The 22,645-nt window shown below is 42.2% G+C and overlaps 1 protein-coding gene across 1 annotated transcript; it reads left to right on the top strand.

Moving 5' to 3' along the window:
- Positions 1-12,032: 12,032 nt before the first annotated feature.
- Positions 12,033-20,327, top strand: LOC309529271 (sulfotransferase 6B1-like). The gene is made up of 7 exons (XM_082217116.1): positions 12,033-12,346; positions 13,156-13,289; positions 13,658-13,747; positions 14,651-14,777; positions 17,151-17,245; positions 18,270-18,426; positions 19,471-20,327. The coding sequence occupies exons 1-7, from the start codon at positions 12,145-12,147 to the stop codon at positions 19,599-19,601; spliced, it is 936 nt and encodes a 311-aa protein (XP_082073242.1). The 5' UTR covers positions 12,033-12,144; the 3' UTR covers positions 19,602-20,327.
- Positions 20,328-22,645: the final 2,318 nt, after the last annotated feature.

The raw sequence follows: 22,645 nt of genomic DNA, 5'->3' as shown, positions 1-22,645 counted from the left end.
CATCTGCCAGTTCTTTTAATACTCTTGGATGCAGTTCATCTGGCCCTGGAGACTTGAATACATCTCTCCAGGAGATGGTGGACTTTCCTTCCTTGGCGGTTTTTAAGTAGAGGTTGGATGGCCACATGTCATATATGATTTAGTTGAGATTCCTGCATTGCAGAGGGTTGGAATAGATAACCCTTGGGATACCTTCCAACTCTATAATTCTATGATTCTGTAATGCCCATTTCCCCAGAAAAGACATTGATTTCCTCCTTTTTGCCCCCAGGATATGTGGCAGAACAAAACACAAATTAAACAGAAGGTGAAGCATGTTGAGTGCCTTAGGTTAATGACTTTGGATTTCCTCACCTCAGTTGTGGCATCATCTCAATCAGATTAAAGATGAAGGCATTTTACGTTGCAGATGAGAAGCCCTGATTACTGACAGACAGAGGAATTGTAAATCATTTTTGCTTAAAGGTGCTTAGAAGGCAGGAGGGAAGACGGCTGAAGGAAATAAAGTCTATCAACAGCTTTTTGTAAAGTACCATTACATGTTAATTTGAACATCATCTGAGCTATTGACTTGGTTGTTTTGCTTACTGTCTGACGTGTGCTGTCATCTGGAGATTATGGCACACTTTTTATAATTACATTAACAGAATTCACCATCTGAGCAGGAGCCACATCCATCAGCAGCTTCTCAGTGGTTGGGAGAACAGTTAAATAACTGAACTCAATGGGCAGGCCCAGATCAAGTGGGTCTTTCACAAAGACACTGCTGGGAAAGACCCATGTCCTCTGTGTGCTATTTCAAAGTTCTCCCCTCCCAGCCACACAGGAACTTGCCCATAGATAAATGACTTCCCACATCACTGGGATAATGTTTAAAGTGAGATTATAAGATATTAATTCATTTAGCTAATTATTTAATGTTTCCTTTGAACATTTATGCCTGAGGAGGAACCTAATCCTTTGGGAGCTTGCAAAATGTTCAAACAACTTGTTGGTGCAAAAAAAAAAAAAAAGGGTGCTATTTTCCTTTCCCTTTTTGTTTTTTTAAAAAGTAAGCCCTTTTCAGGTGTTAAGGGAAGAGGATGAGTATGGTGAAAGGGGCAGTGGGGATGCACATTTAGCCACAGCCCCAATATCTTGTGATTCTCTCTGCACCAATCATGCATAAATTCTGAATGTGGGTGGAACGGCTCCATGTGTGACGGCTCCATGTGCAATATAGATCCCTGGGCAGCCTGGGAATTCTTTTCATGTAATTCAGGGTCCTTGCTTCAAAGGCTATGCCCTAACATGGCAATAGCAGGTGCAAAACAAGCTGCATGGTTTTGTCATGCAGGGATAAGCTCATCACCCTGCTGCCACTTTTGCCCATGCTTTCCCCCCTTTGCACAAGTAACATCTGAAGAGGGTCACTGCTGGGATCCAAAGAGGTTTGTGCAAATAACACAAAGCACTTCAGCACGCGGAAGTAAGTAAAGGACCTGTGGACGGTTAAGTAAAGTCAAACTTGACTATGGGGTTGTGGTGTTCATCTCGCTTCAGGCCCAGGGAGCTGGCGTTTGTCTTTCTGCGTCATGTGGCCAGCATGACTAAACTGCTTCTGGCTCAACGTGACACCATAACAAGTACCAGAGCACATGGAAATGCCATTTACTTTCCCATCACAGTGGTGTCTATTTATCTACTTGCACTGGTGTGCTTTCGAATGACTAGGTTGGCAGGAGCTGGGACACAGCAATGGGAGCTCACCCCATCGCGCGGATTCAAACCGCCGAACTTTTGATCATCAAACCCAAGAGACTCATTGGTTTAGACCACAGCGCCACCTGCTCCCACTCCTTCCACATGTATCGGGACACAGACACTTTCCTCTTCCAGCTGCAGCCCTAGTGCTGCACTGAATGCTGCTCCAGAAGCTCCCTGACCTTTCTCAGCCACTTTTAGGGGACACAAAGGGCAGGATATGGGCCCAGTGTATGTGCAGATCACTGCAAGGAAGCCTTTGGATCTATATATACCGGTATATAATGTATGGATTTAATTGGTTTTATTGTGCTTTGAATTTTTGTGAAGCTGCCTTGGAAATGCTATTGAAGAATAAGTTATCAATCCCTAAAAGAACAAATTAATAAAAATGATTCATGAACCATGGAATATGGACTATTTGTCATCTCAAATGATACACACAGCTTGAAAACTGAGTAGCCAACCCACTCGTCAGAGGACGTTCTGTCCTGTTGCCCCCATAGCAGGTATTAATTCATCTTCATCATCCGTAGGAGAATGTCTCTGCAAATATTTTCTCCTCATTCCAAGCAAATGACCACACCTTTCCCTTAGCTATTTTACTCTCACAGGAAATGTAAAAGATGAACGCCACAGATGTCAGAAGTCCATTTTTTGTTATCCATCCAAAAGATAGCATGGAAATTTACTCTGCCCCAAGGTCAGTGTTTTAGGGGCTTAATATCTATCTGCCTATCTCACTATCTCTCTGTTTCTCTAGCCCAACTATCAGCTTGGTGTTGTTGTTGTTGTTGTTTTGTTCCCCTCCCTGAAATGATCAGTTTGAACTTAAATATGTTTACTCTGAGTCAGAAGTAAGTCCATTTCCTTCAGTTGGCCTTACTCCCTGCTTAGGTGGGACCTGCTTAGGTGGATATTTCAGTTCTTACACAATGATGCTGTTGTACTAAGTATCAACAGTGAAGATTAAGAGCAGACATGGACACACTTGCAAAAATATGCATGTCTGAAGGATCTTGTCATAATGGAGCTTTTGCAAAAACAAATTGAAGTGCAGAGCAATTCTTGTCAGCAAGTAGATTCTTGTGGAAACCTTGCATAATTCTTTCTCAGCCACAGTTGTACATGCTGGGTTTACCCTGATGACTTGATAATATGCATTTTGTATTTAAGCCTTTCCTGGCTGGAAATCAGGATAATCTTATCCATCTGCATATTGTAGTGGAAACAGAACTGCTTTCTTTCTTTTTCTGATGTTGTACTTCTCTCTCTCTCTCTCTCTCTCTCTCTCTCTCTCTCTCTCTCTCCCCGCCCCCCCGACCACCGTACTCAATGCTGTACAGTGGTGCCTCAGGTTACAGATGCTTCAGGTTACATACGCTTCAGGTTACAGACTTCACTAACCCCGAAATAGTACCTTGGGTTAAGAACTATGCTTCAGGATGAGAACAGAAATCGTGTGGTGGCGGCGCGGCAGCAATGGGAGGCTCCATTAGCTAAAGTGGTACCTCAGGTTAAGAACAGTTTCAGGCTAAGAACAGACCTCCAGAACGAATTAAGTTCTTAACCAGAGGTACCACTGTATAGGGCTGAGGCAGCCGAGAACATACTGCCCTCCTGTCATGGAATTCCACTCAGTATTGATCCAGAGCAGATTCCAATGTATAGTTAGCAGCATAAACACTTAAACATGTTGCAGGATTCCCCCCAAAATAGACCAGTGGCAATTGTATTTCATCCAGCAGAGCTTTACTGCTACTGAAGGCAAATGAGCATAATGGTTACAAATCCAAGACATTCAGGATTGGCACTGTCCGTAAGATATCCAGTTGCAGCAGACGTAGCTTAAACTTACAATAACTTATAATAAGTCTAAACCTTAACACTAAGAACACCACACCAGAAGGGAAAGGGAAAGGGAAACCCAGGCTCCTTCTGGCCCTACTTTTATAGTCAGCATGACCTTGACTGAAAGAGATAACAGAACCAGTTTAAGCCACCTGTACTCAGCTTCTCTGAAGGTATAACCCAAATATCATGAACCCTTCTTGTTTCTTTCACACAGAGAAGCTTCCAGAACCCTCTTGAATTAATTAGAATAGGAAAGATCTCCACACAACAGATCAATACTTTCTGCACTAAGAAATGCAAACTGACACCTCCAGATGTTATTAAGCTACAAGTCTCATCAACCCTGGCCAGCATAGCCAATGGTCAGGGATGATGGGTATTGCATTACAAAGATGTCTGCAAATATGACATGAAGACTGGCAACATTAACCCTGCCATGTGGGAATCCCTTGCAGCTGATGACTAGAGACAGTCAGGTCCTGCAGCAGTGACCAGAGGAGGAATGAATGCTGGCAGGAGCGCAGAGAGAAGAAATGCCATGGTGGATCTGCAGTAGCACAACCAGACACCTTCATCTGCCCTAGCTGCAATGAAACATGTCTGTCCAGTATTGGTCTCTGCAGCCACAGTAGGCATTGAAACTCTCCAATGGTTTGACTTCACTCCCAAAAGTGCGTTCCAAGACAAATGGATGCCAACAATCACACTGGCTACCCTGGGGTAGGGGCTGACCAAGACTTTGAATCTTGCCCTTATTGTTCTCTGATTTAGAGATCTTTTTGTTTCTAGCCAGAAAGCTTTCAATCATCATTAAATGCAAGGGTTCATGTTTATACCCTTTCAAATGCTGGACAAGAAGAACCAAAAGCAAGCATTCATGCAGAACAGTGGTGGGGAAACTGTGACCATCCTGAAGTTGTTGGCCTCCAACTTCCATCAGCCTTAGCCAAGCATAGGAGACGTTGCAGAAAACACCTTAGACTGGAGGGGACTAATCAGATATTGCAGAATGGATCTGATAGCCTTTATTCTTTATAATCCTCTCTTTAGGGTTTGTTATAAGCAGGCAGAAGGCCTAATCCAGTTCAGTCATGCTGTGGCACATCAGACATTCTCCTTAAAAAACTAAAATAATATAACAATAAACTTGATTGGATTACAAGGTAACTTCAAAGATGGCCAGCTTCCAGTCATCAATGAGAGACACATTATAGTGCTTCTAAACCAACCAGAAGCACAAGGTTGTGTTTCCTCTCTCTAGTTAAATAAAAAAGGAAGCTGGAATTCATAGGTGATATCAGTGGTCAAGGCACATTAAGACATCACACTTTGATTTAATTGGCATATGTAATGATCTTTCTAAACACAACAAAATAGGATTCAGTATTTATTTTAGCACTTCTCCTAATGGGCCAATCTTTTTCAGCAAGGATAACAAAACATGAGATGGTCCCATGGCCAGGTGAGACTGAAGTGAGGTTTCAACAGTGGACCTTCAGAACACAGCTGATTCTACAAATCAAACATTTCACTAGTCACCACCAAGACATCAGTATTTTGTGGAAGAGATTCAGGTACATATCAGAAATGCAGGTTTGTGCAATTAAAGTGGATTAAAACTCTCTGTTTAAATGGGACGCAGTAGCGCTGTGGTCTAAACCACTGAGCCTAGGGCTTGCTGATTGGAAGGTCGGTGGTCTGAATCCCTGCGATGGTGTGAGCACCTGTTGCTCAGTCCCAGCTCCTGCCCACCTAGCAGTTCGAAAGCACTTCAAAGTGCAAGTAGATAAATAGGTACCGCTCCGGCGGGAAGGCAAACGGCGTTTCTGTGCACTGCTCTGATTTCACCAGAAGCAGCTTAGTCATGCTGGCCACATGACCCAGAAAAACTGTCAGCTCCCTCAGCCAGTAAAGCGAGATGAGCGCTGCAACCCCAGAGTTGTTCACCACTGGACAACTGTCAGGGGTCCTTCACCTTTTTTAAAACTCTCTGTTAGCTTGGCACAACAAATCCTTTTGAAAAAACAATGATGCCATACATATCTCTTGTGGTTTGTAAAGAGATGGGGAAATACACTGAAAGGTGTGCAGTGAATAAATGATTAACAGCAAGACATAAACACAGTGCAAGGAAAATGCTGACTGTTGTAGACCCTCCCTGCCATAAAATAAATGCATAATGAATGCTCAGTAAATCTGGAGGAGTCCTACAACAGGAGGGAAAATGTCAGATTAGACTAACTGTGGCAACCTGATTCTGTTTTTGTTTTTTTTAAAAAAAGAATACACACAGGATTTTGTTCTGCACATCAGAAAAAGCAAAAGCTGAGACAACACTTTTCATTCCTTATGCCAAACTCTGTTCCAGATCAACTGCAAGCTGCTGTTCCACATTCTTCAATATGAAACATTTTTCTATATGCTTCAAGGTCTGGCAGAAACAAAAAGAAGATGCAAATCAAATTAAAGGGAGCCAAGGAAGTCGGCATGATAGCAGCTAATTACACCTGCAGATAAACAGTCCTGGCAAGGTTCCTTGGTTTTTTCCTCCCCCCCTTGCCCTGAAGACAGTTTCTGAGCCCAGAGCAGTTCTACCATTATAAAAGGCCTGATGTTATATATAACTGGCATTCAACCAACATGCTTTAAAAATGATCCCCTGCATGTGTACGTTTGTAAAAGTTACACATCAATGTTATATACATTTCCACAGATTTTTTTTTGCATTTTGCTAATGGCTTCATTCCTAAAAAGTTTGCATGAATAAGATAAATTGATTTCTTTCTTCTGCTCAGATCAACTCCAAAAGTAAAGTGATGAGGGGACCTCTAGTCTTCCTCTTGGTTTTTTGCAGTCTCCATCTATAACATACATTGGTACAAGAGTCAGGAGTTCTGTGCATAAAATACCTTGGTCTCCTGAAAATGTGGTTGGCTATCCTAATGGCAAAGAATGTATGCACAGGCTTCTGAGCATCCCTCTGGCATTTGTTTTAGACATTTTAATCTACCTTTGGACAGAGCATCCCTCTGGCATTTGTTTTAGACATTTTAATCTACCTTTGGACAGATGATAGTGCTCATATTCAAAATGTGATCTGAGCATCTTTATTTGGTTTAGAGTGACACCCAGTGGTATGATAACAGACTACACTTTAGGTCCCATCTCGCTGAGCAGTTTGAAGAGCTCTTTTCGACTGACGAGCTCAAAGGCCTTTGTCAGGTCTATGAAAGTGATGTACAAGGGTGTCTTCTGCTCTCGGCATTTCTCCTGCAGCTGATGCAGTGAAAAAATCATGCCGACTGTTGACCTCTGAGCCCTAAAGCTGCATTGTGACTTGGGATAGACCCTGTCAGTGAATGACTGTAGGCTGTTGAGGCTTTCCCACCGTACTCAGCAGGGAACATTAGATATGGCTGGATAGTTAACACATTTCTGAAAGTCAACCAGTTTGTTGTCATTTGGAAGTTTCCCAAAGTTCTAACTAGGGATATCCTACATTAAGACTTTTGTTTTAAATGTCTCCCCTTCCCCTAAAATAAATTTGTAAAATCAAATGATATGGTTTCTGGATTTTGGGCAAAGAGTTGATCTAAATATTCCTGGCATTGTTGGTGTATAGAGAGCCATCAAATTTTTATGTGACCCATAATGTGCCTTTCACTTAGTCCATTAATGCAATCGCTTAGGAAAAAAGGGGTCTCTGGCAAACTTGCCATATCCAAAGAGTTCTCTGATTATACATCAGACTGTGGAGGAAAATATGTGCCTTGGACTCCTTGGCAGAATGAAGGCTAACTATGCCAGTTCAAGACGTTATCAGATAATAATCCATGCAACACACCATGCCTAATATGTATTCTCACAACCCAATATTAAAACCTTGCACTTGAAATTTACTTTTCATTGATGAAACTTGAGGGTGTTAGATTTCATGAAGGAAGTTGGGTTGTTTCAACTGCCTTCAGATCGACGGGGAAAATGTGCATTCAACTCGTGACACAAAGACCTAGATACCATAATAAACAAGTCGGGCAGGATTCACTCAATGAACCCCATGAGTCGAAACCCTGCACTAGGGCTTCCACTTGTGCAATGGGGTTTCCCCCTCTCCTGCCTGCCCCACGCTCCCTGTGCCCCCTCAAATTGGTTTGGGGAGTCAGGAGAATCTCCAGAGCAGCATATGGGTAGGGGTGCAGGGGGGGATTACCGTATTTTTCACTCTATAAGACGCACCCGACCATAAGACACACCTAGTTTTAGAGGACGAGAACAAGAAAAAAAATGTTCTCTCCCTCTCTGCTCAGCGCCTCTCCAGCAAAGCGGGAGGAGAAATGGAAGGGGCTCCGTTTCTCCTGCCGCTTCGCTGAAGGGGCGCTGCGCAGAGATGGAAAGTTGCACAGCGCCTCTCCAGCGAAGCGAAGCCAGGAGAGCAAGAGGGATCGATCCCTCTTGCTCTCCTGGCTTCAGCGAAAGCTGCACAGCCTGCATTCACTCCATAACACACACAGACATTTCCCCTTACTTTTTAGGAGGAGAAAAGTGTGTCTTATAGAGCGAAAAATACGGTATGTTACTCTTAACCAGGGCTTTTTTTTCAGCTGAAGCTCACCAGAGCTCAGCTCTGGCACCTCTCAGGTGAACGCCATTGCCATTCCAAGAGAACAAGGGGAAAGTTCATGGTGAGCTCCAGCACCTCATTTTCCAAGAAAAATAGCACTGCTCTTAACCATAGAACTGACTAGCAGGGAGGTGACCTTGGACCTGATCCTGAATGGTGGCCAGAATCTGATGTCTGACGTAAGTGTTGTCAAACTGCGTAGGAACACTCACCACAATGTTACCAAATGCAACAGATACGGAAGTAGAAAGTCTGCTTTGATCCAAGACAATCTGCCTTTTGTGAGGCAGCTCCATTCCCAGCAAGTCTAAAGTCTAGAAAACAGTCTCACTAGTTTTGTTTAAGCAACTTAAAAATGTGAAACAACCCGCACTGTGTCGACAGAAGCCGAACAAAATTGTGGGGAAAATAAACATTGTTTTGAAGAGGAGGCTTTTGGTCTTTCCGTCCTGTTGGTGGCAGCACCTAAGCGACAGACAATGGTGCTCATTGTTGTCACTTTGAGATTATTCTCAGTGTGGGGTGACTGCCAATTTCTATAACTTCATTCCCCATGATGTTCATATTTAGGCTGCATGCCTAGCCACACTTACCTGGCAAGAAACCCCACTGAATTCAATGAGACTTATTTCTAAGTAGACATGGTTCGGATGGCAACCATGGTTAGTGTAAAGTAGGAGAAATCTGCAAGGAGAAATCTGATTCAACAACAGACAGTGTGTGATACAATGACACTGGACGAGGGCTTTTAAAATGGCCAAGGTCTCTCTGCATATAGGAAAAAACAAATAAATTGGTCTTCATTGGAAAAAAACTTTGCAGCAAACACATTCAACGTTGCATTATTACATATGTTCCGCCTGTCAGCTCATCCCTAGCTGTGATCCTATGCGCAATTCCCCTCTATTTAATGAAGTGGGAGTGCATTCTGCATAAGCATGCAGAAGATTGTGCCTTTAAACTGCTGTCAAGTTGGAGCTAGAGTGTGCTCTTTTAAAAACAGGCCAGAAGGTTTATGTTTGCTTTGAGTATTTTATTTTATTTATTTAATTTATATAAAAAAAATTATATACCACAGTATCATAGAAATAAGGGACGCGGGTGGCGCTGTGGGTAAAAGCCTCAGCGCCTAGGGCTTGCCGATCGAAAGGTCGGCGGTTCGAATCCCCGCGGCGGGGTGCGCTCCCGTTGTTCGGTCCCAGCGCCTGCCAACCTAGCAGTTCGAAAGCACCCCCGGGTGCAAGTAGATAAATAGGGACCGCTTACTAGCGGGAAGGTAAACGGCGTTTCCATGTGCGGCTCTGGCTCGCCAGAGCAGCGATGTCACGCTGGCCACGTGACCCGGAAGTGTCTCTGGACAGCGCTGGCCCCCGGCCTCTTGAGTGAGATGGGCGCACAACCCCAGAGTCTGTCAAGACTGGCCCGTACGGGCAGGGGTACCTTTACCTTTACCTTTTATCATAGAAATATATCACAGTGGTTTATAACAACATAAAAACATATGGTGAAATCATAAAAAGTTAAAAGCAAGTTAAAAGCAGAAGTGTTAATAACAAACACCATGCCCATCTCTTTTATGTTTTAGCACATGCTATACATATCACCTTTCTGCATGGGTTATGTAACGGTTATGTAACCGTTATGTAACGGTTTCATAAGCATGACACCACCTTCTCACAGTTCTCAGCAAAGGATTAAACACCATGGTGATGTAACAAGGCTCAAATGTTGATGGGATCCTTAAATGCCGCTTTTGTGTCGGAAATGCTTTGCTCTTTTGTTTATTTCTATAGCGTTAATCGTATTAGAACTTTGTCCCTTACCACACTATGGGCAAGCAGGGCTGGCACCCTTATGAGGTGGACTGAAGCAGGTCTCTCAGGCAGCAGAATCCTGCCACTACCTGGGGTCGTGTGGTGGCAGCTTCTAGCAAGATCTCATATAAACAGAGTTTGTTGCAAGAATTGTTTCAAAATATATATATGAAAAATTATTTACAGTTGATTACTATTTTTATATTATTTCTTGCAATTACTCTTATGATTCCCTTGCCCTTTTATAACAACAGTTTTTCCCCCAGTTCATTGCAGTTCTTTTTGACATGTCTGAGTTGTTTTGCATGTTCATGTAAAAACAGGTTGGAGGGCAAAATTGCTTTGCCGCAAGTGGGGCCTACTGGAGCCCTCCTTTCTGCTCTCCTGATAGCTGCCATAATCAGTTTGATCTCAGCTGCTCTGGTTCATCTGTCCCAGTCTGACATGTTAGACAAGGCTGACCTCTGGCCCCCAAAATGAAGGTAAAGATGCAAGTGATTATGAACAACAGCAAAAGGTGTGGCATTTTGGCTTTACCTTGACTTTTACAATGTCACAATTACAGGTGTACCAAATACCATAGAGATTACTTGCTCCATTACATATAATCACAAATGTTAAGATGAGGGTGATTTCTTCTCCCATATATCTGTCAATTTCTGTCAGTTTCCATAAACATGACTCCATATAGCAGGCTTCTCAAGGGCACTCTATTGTTTAATGGACATTTGAATGGTTGTGTTTCATTATGTATGCAGGGCAATGATGCGGAGTTTTCTTGCTCTTGTTCCAACCATCTCGTACCGCATGTTGGTGTAAAGTCATCCATTAAATCAATCAATTGCTCCTAAAATTTGTTCTTCAGCAAATGTCTTATGTGAAACTTATCATTTCACTTTTGATAAACCACCCCAGGGAGTGGACACAAAATATTTATGCCAGGTGCCATCTCACTGGGCCAAGTGAACTAAAAATAAAAGGAAGAACTTTCTTGGACAAAGCCTATCATCCTTAAATTGTGCACAGTCTCCAAATTGCTTCAAAAGAGGGCTGTTTTTGAACCTAAGTTGTGATGTTTTTGAAATACTCTGTTCCACATAGCTTCTAGAACTTTGGCAAAACCTGACACCATCCTCTCACGGTTCTCAGGAAATAATTTGATACCACAATGATGTAACAAGGCTCAAATGTTCCTGGGATGTATTAAATGTCTTCTTTTCTGCCAAAATTATTCACTCTTTTGCCTATTTGTTTTCTATAGCTATAATTGTGTTAGAAAACTCTCCCATAATGAATCAGAAACAGCATGCAGAAGAGCATCAGATAATGTGAAGTCTTCAATTCTTGATTCAAAATAGGTTTTCAAACAATTATCTTTAAGAAGAGGACAACATCTTACAGGGCAGCTGTCAAACTCCTTCGGGGTGGGGATACCCTGTGGATCTGACCACAAACTCCATCACATAATTCAAACAGAGGATTAGTCGGTGTTGTTCACACAAAACATAACCCACAGTCAGTAGCAGTCCTGAGACAAACTCCTGCTAGAAAGAACAAATATTGTTCCCTGAAGGTCAACCTTGACTGCCCAATATATAGGGTAAACGCAAAGTCCTACACATAAGAAAGATGCCTCTTTCTTTTCCTGGCATAAATGCTTCTTTCTCCCCTCAGTGATGCTGTCTTGAATAACAAAACATCTGTATCAAATGTGAATTTACAGGCATAACCCTTCAGAATGCAGTTGTGTTGTTTTCGGGTTATGTATTATGCAAGTGTACCAGGGGGTAATTCCATGGCACCTTATTTTTGAAAGTGTGACATTTTGAAATCAGATAGATCTTTTGGCTAAAAAAAAGGTATTCAGTTCTTCAATTCCCCCCAACCCCTTTTGGGCCTAATCCAACACAATGTTTATGAGATTACTTTCAATTACTCTGACTGGAAGTTCTTTGTATAGAGCCACATCCCTATATACAGCTGTGTGACAGAGCAAGGGTTCTTCATCCGATTCTCTCTCCTCACAGATCTCACTAAAAGGAAGGCTTTGGCTTTCAGCCTCTCAACAGTGCTTTCCACTCACAGTGACTTGTGGGCAAGTAAGAGGAGAAAATGACCACACAAAGGAAGAAGTTTATTGCCTTAGTAGATAAGGCAATGGCTGATGCTGAAACCATGGCACCCGAAGAGCTAGTGTTTTCTTACAAGGGACTTTTGTTTCCAAGTACTGTTTGCAGCCTTGAGACCTTCAAAGCGCTTGAGTCCTTTGAAGCAAGGAGTGATGACGTGTTCCTAGCAGGATACCCCAAGTCTGGTAAATATCATTTGCTTGCTATAAACAGATGTCATGTTCAGAATAATTCTGAATGGTGGTTTGAGAGGGGTGGGAGGGGGCATAGCTCACACTGTTAAAATGAAATGTCCAAGGACCCATCCCTGATATGTCAGAGATATCAGGGCCAAAATATGTCACAGCTATCAGGACAAATGATTTGTGATTAGGAATCAATTAATAGCAACCATGAGGGAGGGGGCAACTAGACTGCAGTGCTGGCAAGGGGTGGTTTAGCTTCTTCTTCAACAACATTTTCAGGATTAAAATGTCCCCCTCCCCCCAAAAAACCCACCTTGCTCTTCCCCTACTTACGCTGGTACCTGCAATATATCTATACCTTTCTTCGATCAGGACTAATAGTAGATGAGGAGATTTCATGCATAAAGGGCCACTGAACCTCACTCCTTTAGTGTGACAATACTAATCTGATATTGCCACAGCCATGGCAGGTTTTTTTTTAAAAAAGAAAAAAAATCATAACCATAGGAAATCACAACCACAATATCCACTACTGCATCTGCAGTGCACATCCATCCATGCCACCAGGGGTTTTGTTGTTAAAGTCTTTGCCTGGTGTCAAAATGATAAAAGTTTATTTTGAGAGGTGGTAATAAGACATGTGTGATATGTGTACTGTTTCCATTTTTACAATTATTTTATTAATTAATTCATTATATTTATGTACTTTTCATAAAAAGAAAAAGTTCCCTTGTACATTAGCACTGATAACTGTTTAATCATTGTAGCTGTGAGGTAAAAACGTCATATTCCCTTTCTCCACTTTTCAGGTACAAACTGGGTTGGTCAGATCCTAACAGATTTAGTACTAACATCTACAAATAATGAAGACACAAGTAACCTGAATAATGAAGAACTGGAAGAATTTCCTTATCTTGAAGTTGGAGATCCAGAGAAGTACCAGGTGGATAAAAATGTGTTTACTAGGACTGCAGGAAAGGGACTTTGATTTATTCCAGTGAATTCTCTTTTATTAGTGACAGCTTGTATTGTATGTATAACATGATAAAGATGGCATTGTATCAGGGGATAAACTTTATATATCAATCTAGAAAGATGTTCTTTCATTCCAGAAAGATGCTGAACCATTTGCAACTATACTCTGTACCATTTTCAACCCTTTTCTTCACACAGCTGTTGAGAAAAGCTATTCCAAATCTCCTTAAATTACTTTTCTTGATCATCTTCTCTATTTTCAAATCTCTGTTTAACTTTCTGTTTGAAATGCTAAACTTTATTTACTGTCTCTCTGCCCCATACAATTTACCAAAGAGAATGGCAGATTTACCCTCTCGAAGAGTCATATTTACCCACCTCACTCCTCAAAATCTTCCTGCATCGGTCTTCAAGAAAAAAGCCAAGGTGAGTGAGTCTTCATGGTGTGGAGAACTTGGACTGATTTAGTAAATCAGTTACAGGTAGGTAGCCATGTTGGTCTGCCATAGTCGAAACAAAATAAAAAAAAATCCTTCCAGTAGCACCTTAGAGGCCAACTAAATTTGTTATTGGTATGAGCTTTCGTGTGCATGCACACTTCTTCAAATACTGAAGAAGTGTGCATGCACATGAAAGCTCATACCAATAACAAACTTGGTTGGTCTCTAAGGTGCTACTGGAAGGGATTTTTTTATTTAGTAAATCAGGAAATTCACGGACATATCTGGAACACTGCAGCAGCAAGCAGCGTCTGCATGGAAATTGTCAAAATATCTGGGGGAAACGTCCAGTTTCTTTGATTTTGCAAATTTTTCTGTCCGCAGATTCACTTTTTGAAATATGCCAACCCTAGATTTACTAAGCTCTCTAGTGGCTCATTGTCCATTTTAGAGTTTCAGTGGCATGTTATGCAGTGTTCTTGTGACAGCCAGTTTTGGTCTGCTGTTGTTGCTTTGCAAGGAGCCTCACTTGGCACCAACTTTTTGACCTTTTCAGTGCTAGGTGAAAACCTTTCCATTCACCCAGGACTTCATTTAATAACTTAGGTAACCTGGGCCTTTGTTTTTTAAGTGTTTATTTCTAATTTTGAATGAGGCTTGCTTTTGTTGTATACATGTAGATTTTTATTTATGGCTTTATTTATTTTGTATTTACATTACGCCACCTCCTTCTCCTTTGTATTATGTACTGTAAGCAACAATATTTCTTGTGAGAGTTATGGGGCAGCACGCATATGTCAACAAATAAGCAAGCAAATAATATTTTTATTACAACAGTTTTGTTAAAATCAGCTTTGTGAACATTATAAATATTGTTTTTTACTTATAGATACTGCTGCTCATTAGAAATCCAAAAGATGTGGCCACCTCGTTTTACCATTTTGCCAATCGGTTATCTCCTCTTCCCTCTTACAATACCTGGGATGACTTCTTTACAGCTTTTATGAATGGACAAAGTATGTTCCCTCATTTCCCAACTGAATGCATTGAGATTTATTGGTAGATAACTATGCAAAGAAAAGCACTGTAGGCCTATCAGAATGACTGCATTAAGTTGGATCAGTATCACAGTTTGATCAATTTAGTCCTGGGGTAAGGGAACTTTTTGGCCTAGTGGGACAACTCTGGTCCACAACCTGGACCACAACCTGGTTGCTAAACCTGGCCCACAACACCCTGTGGACCAGGTTGGGCAAGTGAGCGGGACACCTACTCAGCCATCTGATGTTACAATCGGTTGTTGTGGGACTTGGAAATGCAAAGTCCCTTTTGGCTAAACCTCACCTTTAGCTGCCCTTAAGTCAACAGGGCATGGCTTGACTAAAATGGCCTCAGAGGTGAAAAAGAAAGACTTGGCAGGCCAAATTTGGCCCACAAAATCCAGAACACCTTTGTGTCATTGGGTTGGGGTTTATTTATTATGCTTTGAACTTAGATGACCGCCATTCACTGTCAATGCCCCCTCAGGAAATATGAATATGGATGCCTTGATTCATATTGGTGTGTTACCACTTCTTCCTCTTATTGTCTGTGTTCTTGCTTGCTTTGTATATAGTGATTATTATATGTGGTTATTATTATTATTATTATTATTATTATTATTATTATTATTAAATTTGTATATCACCCATCATCTGTAGATTTCAGGGCAGTTCACAACATAAAAATACATGCTAAAAACACAAAATACATGATAAAAACAAGAACAAAAACACAAACCAATAAACATTATAAACCTCCCTCCCCACCACCACTTCCCACAGACACATTTAAAAGGGGTATAAGATGTTAATCAGCCAAAGGCCTGGTTGAAAAGGAACATTTTCTATCAATGTCAGACTCTCCAAGTGTCTCTATTTTCCAGGAACATTTCTGATTTAGAGAAGCTGTCCCGGTTTCTGATTTTATCCCGGAATGTCCCATTTTCTTTAGGATGTCCCTATTTTCATTGGACAAATGTTGAAGGGTATGGAATTATCTGACCCACGAGCCATCTGAAGGCAATCCTGTATAGGGAAGCTTTTTAAAAACGTTGAATGTTTAATTATGTTTTTATATATGTTGGAAGCCGCCCAGAGTGGCTGGGGCTACTCAGTAAGACGTGTGGGGTAGAAATAGTAAAATTATCATTATGGAATGGGACATCCCTATTTTCATCGGAGAAATGTTGGAGGGTATGTAATACTCTGCTACTGCACCTTTGGGTTATTAGTCATGCTCATTATGTCACAGTATTTTTTTAAAGGAAAGAAACAGGGATATGATTCATACTTCGTTTGACCCCATGCCCATTACAGCCACCGGTCATTGTCTTTAATTCCAGAAGTTCAGAAAGTAGAGGCTGGGAATCTTTTTTATCTCAAGGTCATCCTTACAGGGGTCACAAGCCAGTGTTTGGAGAGACCAGAGGCCAGAGTGAGAAATGTAAATTCTACCTTTGTACAGTAAACTGATCGCTATACAAACATGCCCCTTTGTTCTCTATCCAGACAAGTATAATGTGTGGGCAGAGCTGGTGTACATATTCCAGTCAGACAATGACATTCAAGGAGGGTGTGAAGCAGGACCAAGAGGGGTGTATAGCTTGAGGAGAAAGGCGTGTGGCTGTGGAAAAGTGTGGTGTTTGAAAGGTACTGAGGGCCAGATATACAGGTTGATCTAAATGATGCTCCTCCTTCTACACCAGGGTAAGAGGCCATCTCTCTCTCATGGCCCTTGGTTAGGAAATGCCAGGCCTCCAGATTCTTCACATATATTAAGGAGCATCTAGGGGAAAAACCTAGTTTGCCCATGGTTTCAAACTGATGCTTTCTCTGGGCAGGGGTAAATAGAAGAAAAAAGGTGTATGGACAGGGCTGCCCCCCCCATGAGACAGGGTGAAACAGAAGCCAAAGAGGTGGCAGCACCAGGTACCCCACTCACCTCTGGAGAAGTGGCATTGATTTCAAGTGAGATTTTGTAAGAGCTCACCAGAAACCAGTGTCTTCTCTGCCACTGTTGGGGGCATTGCCTTTTTGGCTTCCCAGGGTGGCGCAGGGGCAGGGTAGCATGGCAACACATTCCCTTTTTACCTCAGATGGCAAAAAGGGGTGCACTTTCCTCTGTGTATGGACCTATGTCTGCAGACAAATGCCGGCTCCCACGGCCTATAGAGCGAGATGAGCGTGCAACCCCAGAGTCATCCGCGACTGGACCTAACTTTCAGGGGTACCTTTACCTTTAATGATATAACATCTACACCTGACTAGCAAAGCCTCATTATATTCAGAATGCACAGGAATGTTTTGATCCTCAGCTAACCAGCCTTGTATTTCTGTCTTTCCTTGCAGTGGTCTGGGGCTCTTATTTTGACTTTGTTTTTGAATGGAATAAGCACGCTGATGACGCAAATGTCATGCCAATCACGTATGAGGAGCTGAAGGAGGTAAGTGCTTTGCTGTGTGGAGGATGCCCTGCACTTTTGGCAACGGGCATTGCTGAATCCTGGCCATGCGGCTATAAATAGTCAAGACAACGATGCCTAATGGTCACCTCAATTGGAATACAGTGGTACTTCTGGTTCCGAACTTAATCCGTTCTGGAGGTCCGTTCTTAACCTGAAACCATTCTTAACATGAGGTGCGCTTTCACTAATGGGGCCTCCCACTGCTGTTGTGCCACCACCGCGGCACTTCCGCTCGCATCCCGGGGCAAAGTTCGCTACCAGAAGCACCTACTTCCGGGTTAGCGAGGCTTGTTACCCGAAGCCTTCATAAGGAGGGTGGTATGTTTCCCGAGGTTCCACTGTACAAGAACCAGTCGAAACACTTGTATTACATCAAAATGTATGCCTCTTTCTTTGTAGAGATGTATCTAGCATAAAGTAATTATAATCTTTGAGTGATATGTGATCGAATGACAAGTAAAGGCCTTAGAATCACAGCAAGCTGCCTTATATTGTGTCGGATGATTGTTCAGTGGCAGACTTTGGGCTCTCAAATTCCAGCGGCACCCTGCGTGATACTAAAATTTGGTGCCCCCGCTTCTCACACTTCATTCTGCAGCACTTTTTTAATCCAATCATTCTACCCCATTGTTGTGGTGCCCCTTGCAGCATGGCACCCAGTGTGACCACACCAGTCACCCCACCCTAAAAATGCTGACTGACAGTGCCTGTCCAGGGTTTCAGCCAAGGAGCATTTCTCAGCCCTATCTGGTGATTCCCAGGATTGAACTTGGGACAGATTCTCTGCTGTTGAGCTATTGGCCCTTCTTTCCTTCTATCCCTCCTTCCACAAAGTGCCTTGGTAGTTCCTACATCCTATGGTTCCTGGCAAAGTCTTCCAAGAAACCGCAAAACTGTACCCTCCATGCTTATACATTGTAGACCCCACAATGATTGCATTTTTGACAATTCCTCCAGAAACAATTAATACTTAACGTTGCATATTTTACTTTCCTTACTTCAGAATAGACCTTTGGGAGTGAAACGGATAAGTGAATTCTTTGACTTGCAACTAACTGATGACAAGATTCAAGGGGTTGTGGACAGAAGCAGTTTCAAAGCTATGAAGGAAAACGCTGGAAAAACCCATGGCACATTTGGTGAAATTCTTTTCCGCAAAGGTAAACTTCAAAGACAATGTTAATGTTCTGTTAGAGTTTAAAAATAGCTGCAACCAAATAATTGCATGTCCAGGGGCTCTGGGTGCCTGGATTGTTGATATAGCTGCATTTCAGTCAAAGACAGAGCAGGAGGGAAATAGATGGGTCAGGGAGAGGAGGCCTTTCTCCCTGTCAACATTGGAACTGCTGTGGCAGTCTGATAAGAAAAAGGGTGGGAAAGAAGGAGAAGTTCTCCGACTCAGCTTAAAATCCAAGCTGGAGAAGAATTTTGAGGACTACAACATTCCCCTTATGTTGAAGGCAAGTTGGTGATGAAAGGTTGGTTGATGAGTTTCATATGTGAAACTAAGGAAGTGTGGACTCTGGAAGCATCACTAAGAGCACATCTCCTGTTCCAAGGAACAGAATGGCTTGGTGGCCTCATTGTGACATTAGAAGTGGTAGTCATTTATTGAGGCTCCATCTGCAACACATATTTAAGCCATTATTATACCACTTTACACCGCCATGGCTTCCCCAAAGAATTATGGGAGCTGTGGTTTGTAAAGGGCACTGGAAGTTGTTAGGAGAGCCTGTTCACCTCACAGAGCTATAAGTCTCAGAGTGGTTTAATGTTCAACCTCTCTTTTCAGAAAACTCTGGGATTTGAAGCTCTGTGAGGGGAGTAGGGGTCTCCCAACAACTCTCATGAGCCTTAACAAACTACAGTTGCAAGAATTATTTGAGGGGAGCCATGCCTGTTTAATATTGCATTCAATGTATAGTACAGATGAGGGCTCAGATTAGATCATCAGTCTAGCCCCATCTGGACTTTCTCAGAAGATATTTTCTCTTTAGTTCAGAGCATTGCCCAGTCTTCTCTTCCCTTTCTTTGAGGAATACACACCAGTGAGCAGATTTGGTTTTCGAAAGCAATAGCACACCAGTGGATAGGGGGGAAATGTCATTAGAGCACCCAGATTCTGGAACTGCGGGAGAAGTTGTCAATTGATCAAAACGTATTGCTTGAGGATATCATTATTAATGATATTCTACTCTGTTCAGGAGGAGTTAGTGACTGGAAGAATCATTTCAGTGAAGAGCACAACCAAAAAATGGATGCAACTTTTGAAGAGCGCTTGGGTGGAACAGAATTGGGAAGAAAGTTAAAATATGGGGTGTACTGCAAGGCTTGAAGTCTTGACCCAGAGCCAATCCTACAGCTAAGCTTGTTTAAACTGAGCATAATGAGGGGAGTGCCAAAGCTCAAAATGTTATGTCTGTATCTAGTAGAGATGTGCAACTCCCATCTATTTGTATAGAGGCATTTACAATTTGCATTCAGCAGTGTCCACTCTTTGCACCTGTGTACACAATAGTTCAGCTATACAAATCAAGAAGTGTGCACTCTTTAACACAAACATTTGTATATGTGAGGCTGTACCTTTTTCAGTGTAATGTGTGAACTGTCTTTTGTTACTTTGTGAACATATTGTTATAGATTTAGGATAAACCCTAGAAGTTAATAAATGCTGGGTTTTGGTTATTTGTGATATGAAAGGAGAATGCAAGCTGCAAAGGAATTCCTGAGCTGGCTTACGCAAACAAACCTGCTAACGTGATAAAAAGGTGTTGATGGACTATTGGGGAGAGGAATCCTTTAGCCTGGGGAATGAGCTGTTACCAAGGTGATGGGGTGTGTTTGAGGGGACAGGAGAGAGAGTTTTTGAGCAAGGGTTGTTGGGAGAAAGAAGGAGGAAGAAAGGGCTGAGATCCGTCTTTGGAGTGCGCTGGCTGCAGGCAGCTTATGCTGCTGCCTCTTGGAATGACTATGCTGTAAGATCTGGACTCTCTCCATGCAGACTGAAGGTGTAAATAGGTGAATAAACCATATTTCTTAAAGCATGACAGTCTCCACCGTGTCTTCTATTCTCCAAAGGGCAACAGACCCTATGTGTGCGCCTGGGACCCCATGGACTCTTGCCACTGCTTTTGTAACAGTGCTATACAGTGGTGCCCCGCAAGACGAATGCCTCGCAAGACGAAAAACTTGCTAGACGAAAGGGTTTTTGGTTTTTTGAGCTGCTTCGCAAGACGATTTTCCCTATGGGCTTGCTTCGCAAGATGGAAACGTCTTGCAAGTTTGTTTCCTTTTTCTTAACACCGTTAATACAGTTGCGACTTGACTTCGAGGAGCAACTCATAGAACACGGTGTGGTAGCCTTTTTTGAGGTTTTTTAAGACTTTGGTGATTTTTGAAGCTTTTCCAAAACTTTCCCGACACCGTGCTTCGCAAGACGAAAAAAATTGCAAGGCGACAAAACTCGTGGAACAAATTAATTTCGTCTTGCGAGGCACCACTGTACAAGTCAAGAAGTGTGCACTCTTTCACACAAACACTTGTACATGTGAGGTGTACCCTTTTAAGTGTAATGTGTAAACTATCTTTTGTTACTTTGTGATCATATGTTGTTTTGTTTTATTCCTGCTTTGTAAGGTCATTTCATGAATGAATGAAGATTTGCTTGTGTTTTCCAGTGATTTGAATGGCAAAGTCCAGGGCCGTAGCTAGGGGGTGGTGAGGAAGGCCCCCAATGGGGGTGCAGGCGAGGCCTCCCCCCAGAATCGGCTTTAAAATATGGCCATAAATATGTCTATAAATAAAAATATTGATTATTGCCTCATAAAAACGGGTTTTAAATAGAGGGGGGTTGGAGGAGACGCAGAAAGAAGAACTAATTTGTCTGTGGTTAGGGGCTGGGGGGCTCAATCTTGAAGGTTCTGCCAGGGGTGCAAGATCACCTAGCTATGGCTCTGGCAAAGTCCCAGGGAGCCTATAGTGTTTACAGTTCTGAACATAACTGTATGAAATCTGCAGGGATTGAAGGCAGGGCATCAAAATTTCAGTCAAATAGGACCAAGGGTTTTGTTTTGTTTTCGTGCCAAGCACTTTACAATTGAAACATTTTAAAATGTTTCTGCTGCTAGACCTTCTGCTGGTGAAACTCACAAGGAATGTTGAGGTGCCCTTGAGGAAAATCTCTCCAGGCATGCGTTTGGCATCTTCATTAGACAGCTTTCAGAGAATGCTGCAGATGCAACTCTTTACCCTGGCTTTTGACCCTTGAGGTGTATGTTTTTAGGATCCACATTACCTATTAAAAAATTCAGTCTCCCAAAAACATATAGCCAAAGCACAAAGCTGTCTGTTGGGGGGAAGTGTGCATAAACATGAAGAGATTGGTTAAAATATCAAATGGAAATGCATTATATTAGGGGAAATTGCTTGCAAATATGTGTGCAAAGTCAAAAGTGCATACAAAAATGTGCATGTTTGGATAGATGCACACAAAACTGCTGATTAATTTTTAAGAGGAATTTTAAAAAGTAATAATTATGTACTGAAATGACTTGATTTGAAGACTGGAAAAATTGGAAACTGAAAGAAATGGAAACTGACAGATTCAAGCATCCCTACCTGGGTCTTACTTTTTTCCACACCTCCATGGTATCCCTGTGCTGTATGGTATACTTGGAGTCCTGGTCAATTGCAGCAAGTTGGAGACTTGATGGATGACAGAACTGGGGGCAGGAACAGGCAAGAGAAACTATGGTGCTCTTATCTCTTAGAACATAGGAGTATTTAAAGGCCTATGAGTGTGCTTTCATTTTGTTATATAGAATCCGTTGTCAAGGTTTTATTATAGGCATTGGCCCATAATGTGTACTTTCCTCTTCTGAAGAGCTATTTAATCATTTATTATATGCTCACAGACCCATTAATCTTCCAAACTATTTAACAGTGATGCAACAGGTGCAAAGATCAAACATGTTTGATTTGGTCATTCTAGAACTGGCAAACAAATTAAATGACCCAGTATCTCAAATAAAAGCTCACTGAGAGGTGAACTCGATATCAATACTGTGCAGTAAGTACAGATTTGTTTGATGTGGGGTTTTTTTTTTTAATTACACAAATTGTCACTGCAAGTACCTATTTATCTACTTGCACTTTGATGTGCTTTCGAACTGCTAGGTTGGCAAGAGCTGGGACCGAGCAACGGGAGCTCACTCCGTCGCAGGGATTTGAACCGCCTACCTTCTGATCGGCAAGTCCTAGGCTCTGTGGTTTAACCCACAGTGCCACCCGCATCCCTTCCTTTCACTGTACACTGACCCAAATTGGGAGAGCCACACCCGCAATTTGCAAAGGAAACAAAATCCCATTAAAATGGATCAA

The sequence above is a fragment of the Podarcis vaucheri genome, assembly GCF_965113315.1.
Source record: "Podarcis vaucheri genome assembly, chromosome: 3".
In the NCBI taxonomy this organism is placed as follows: Eukaryota; Metazoa; Chordata; class Lepidosauria; order Squamata; family Lacertidae; genus Podarcis; species Podarcis vaucheri.
The sequence above is the reverse complement of the archived record's forward strand: the minus strand, read 5'-3'. Positions and strand labels throughout refer to the sequence as shown.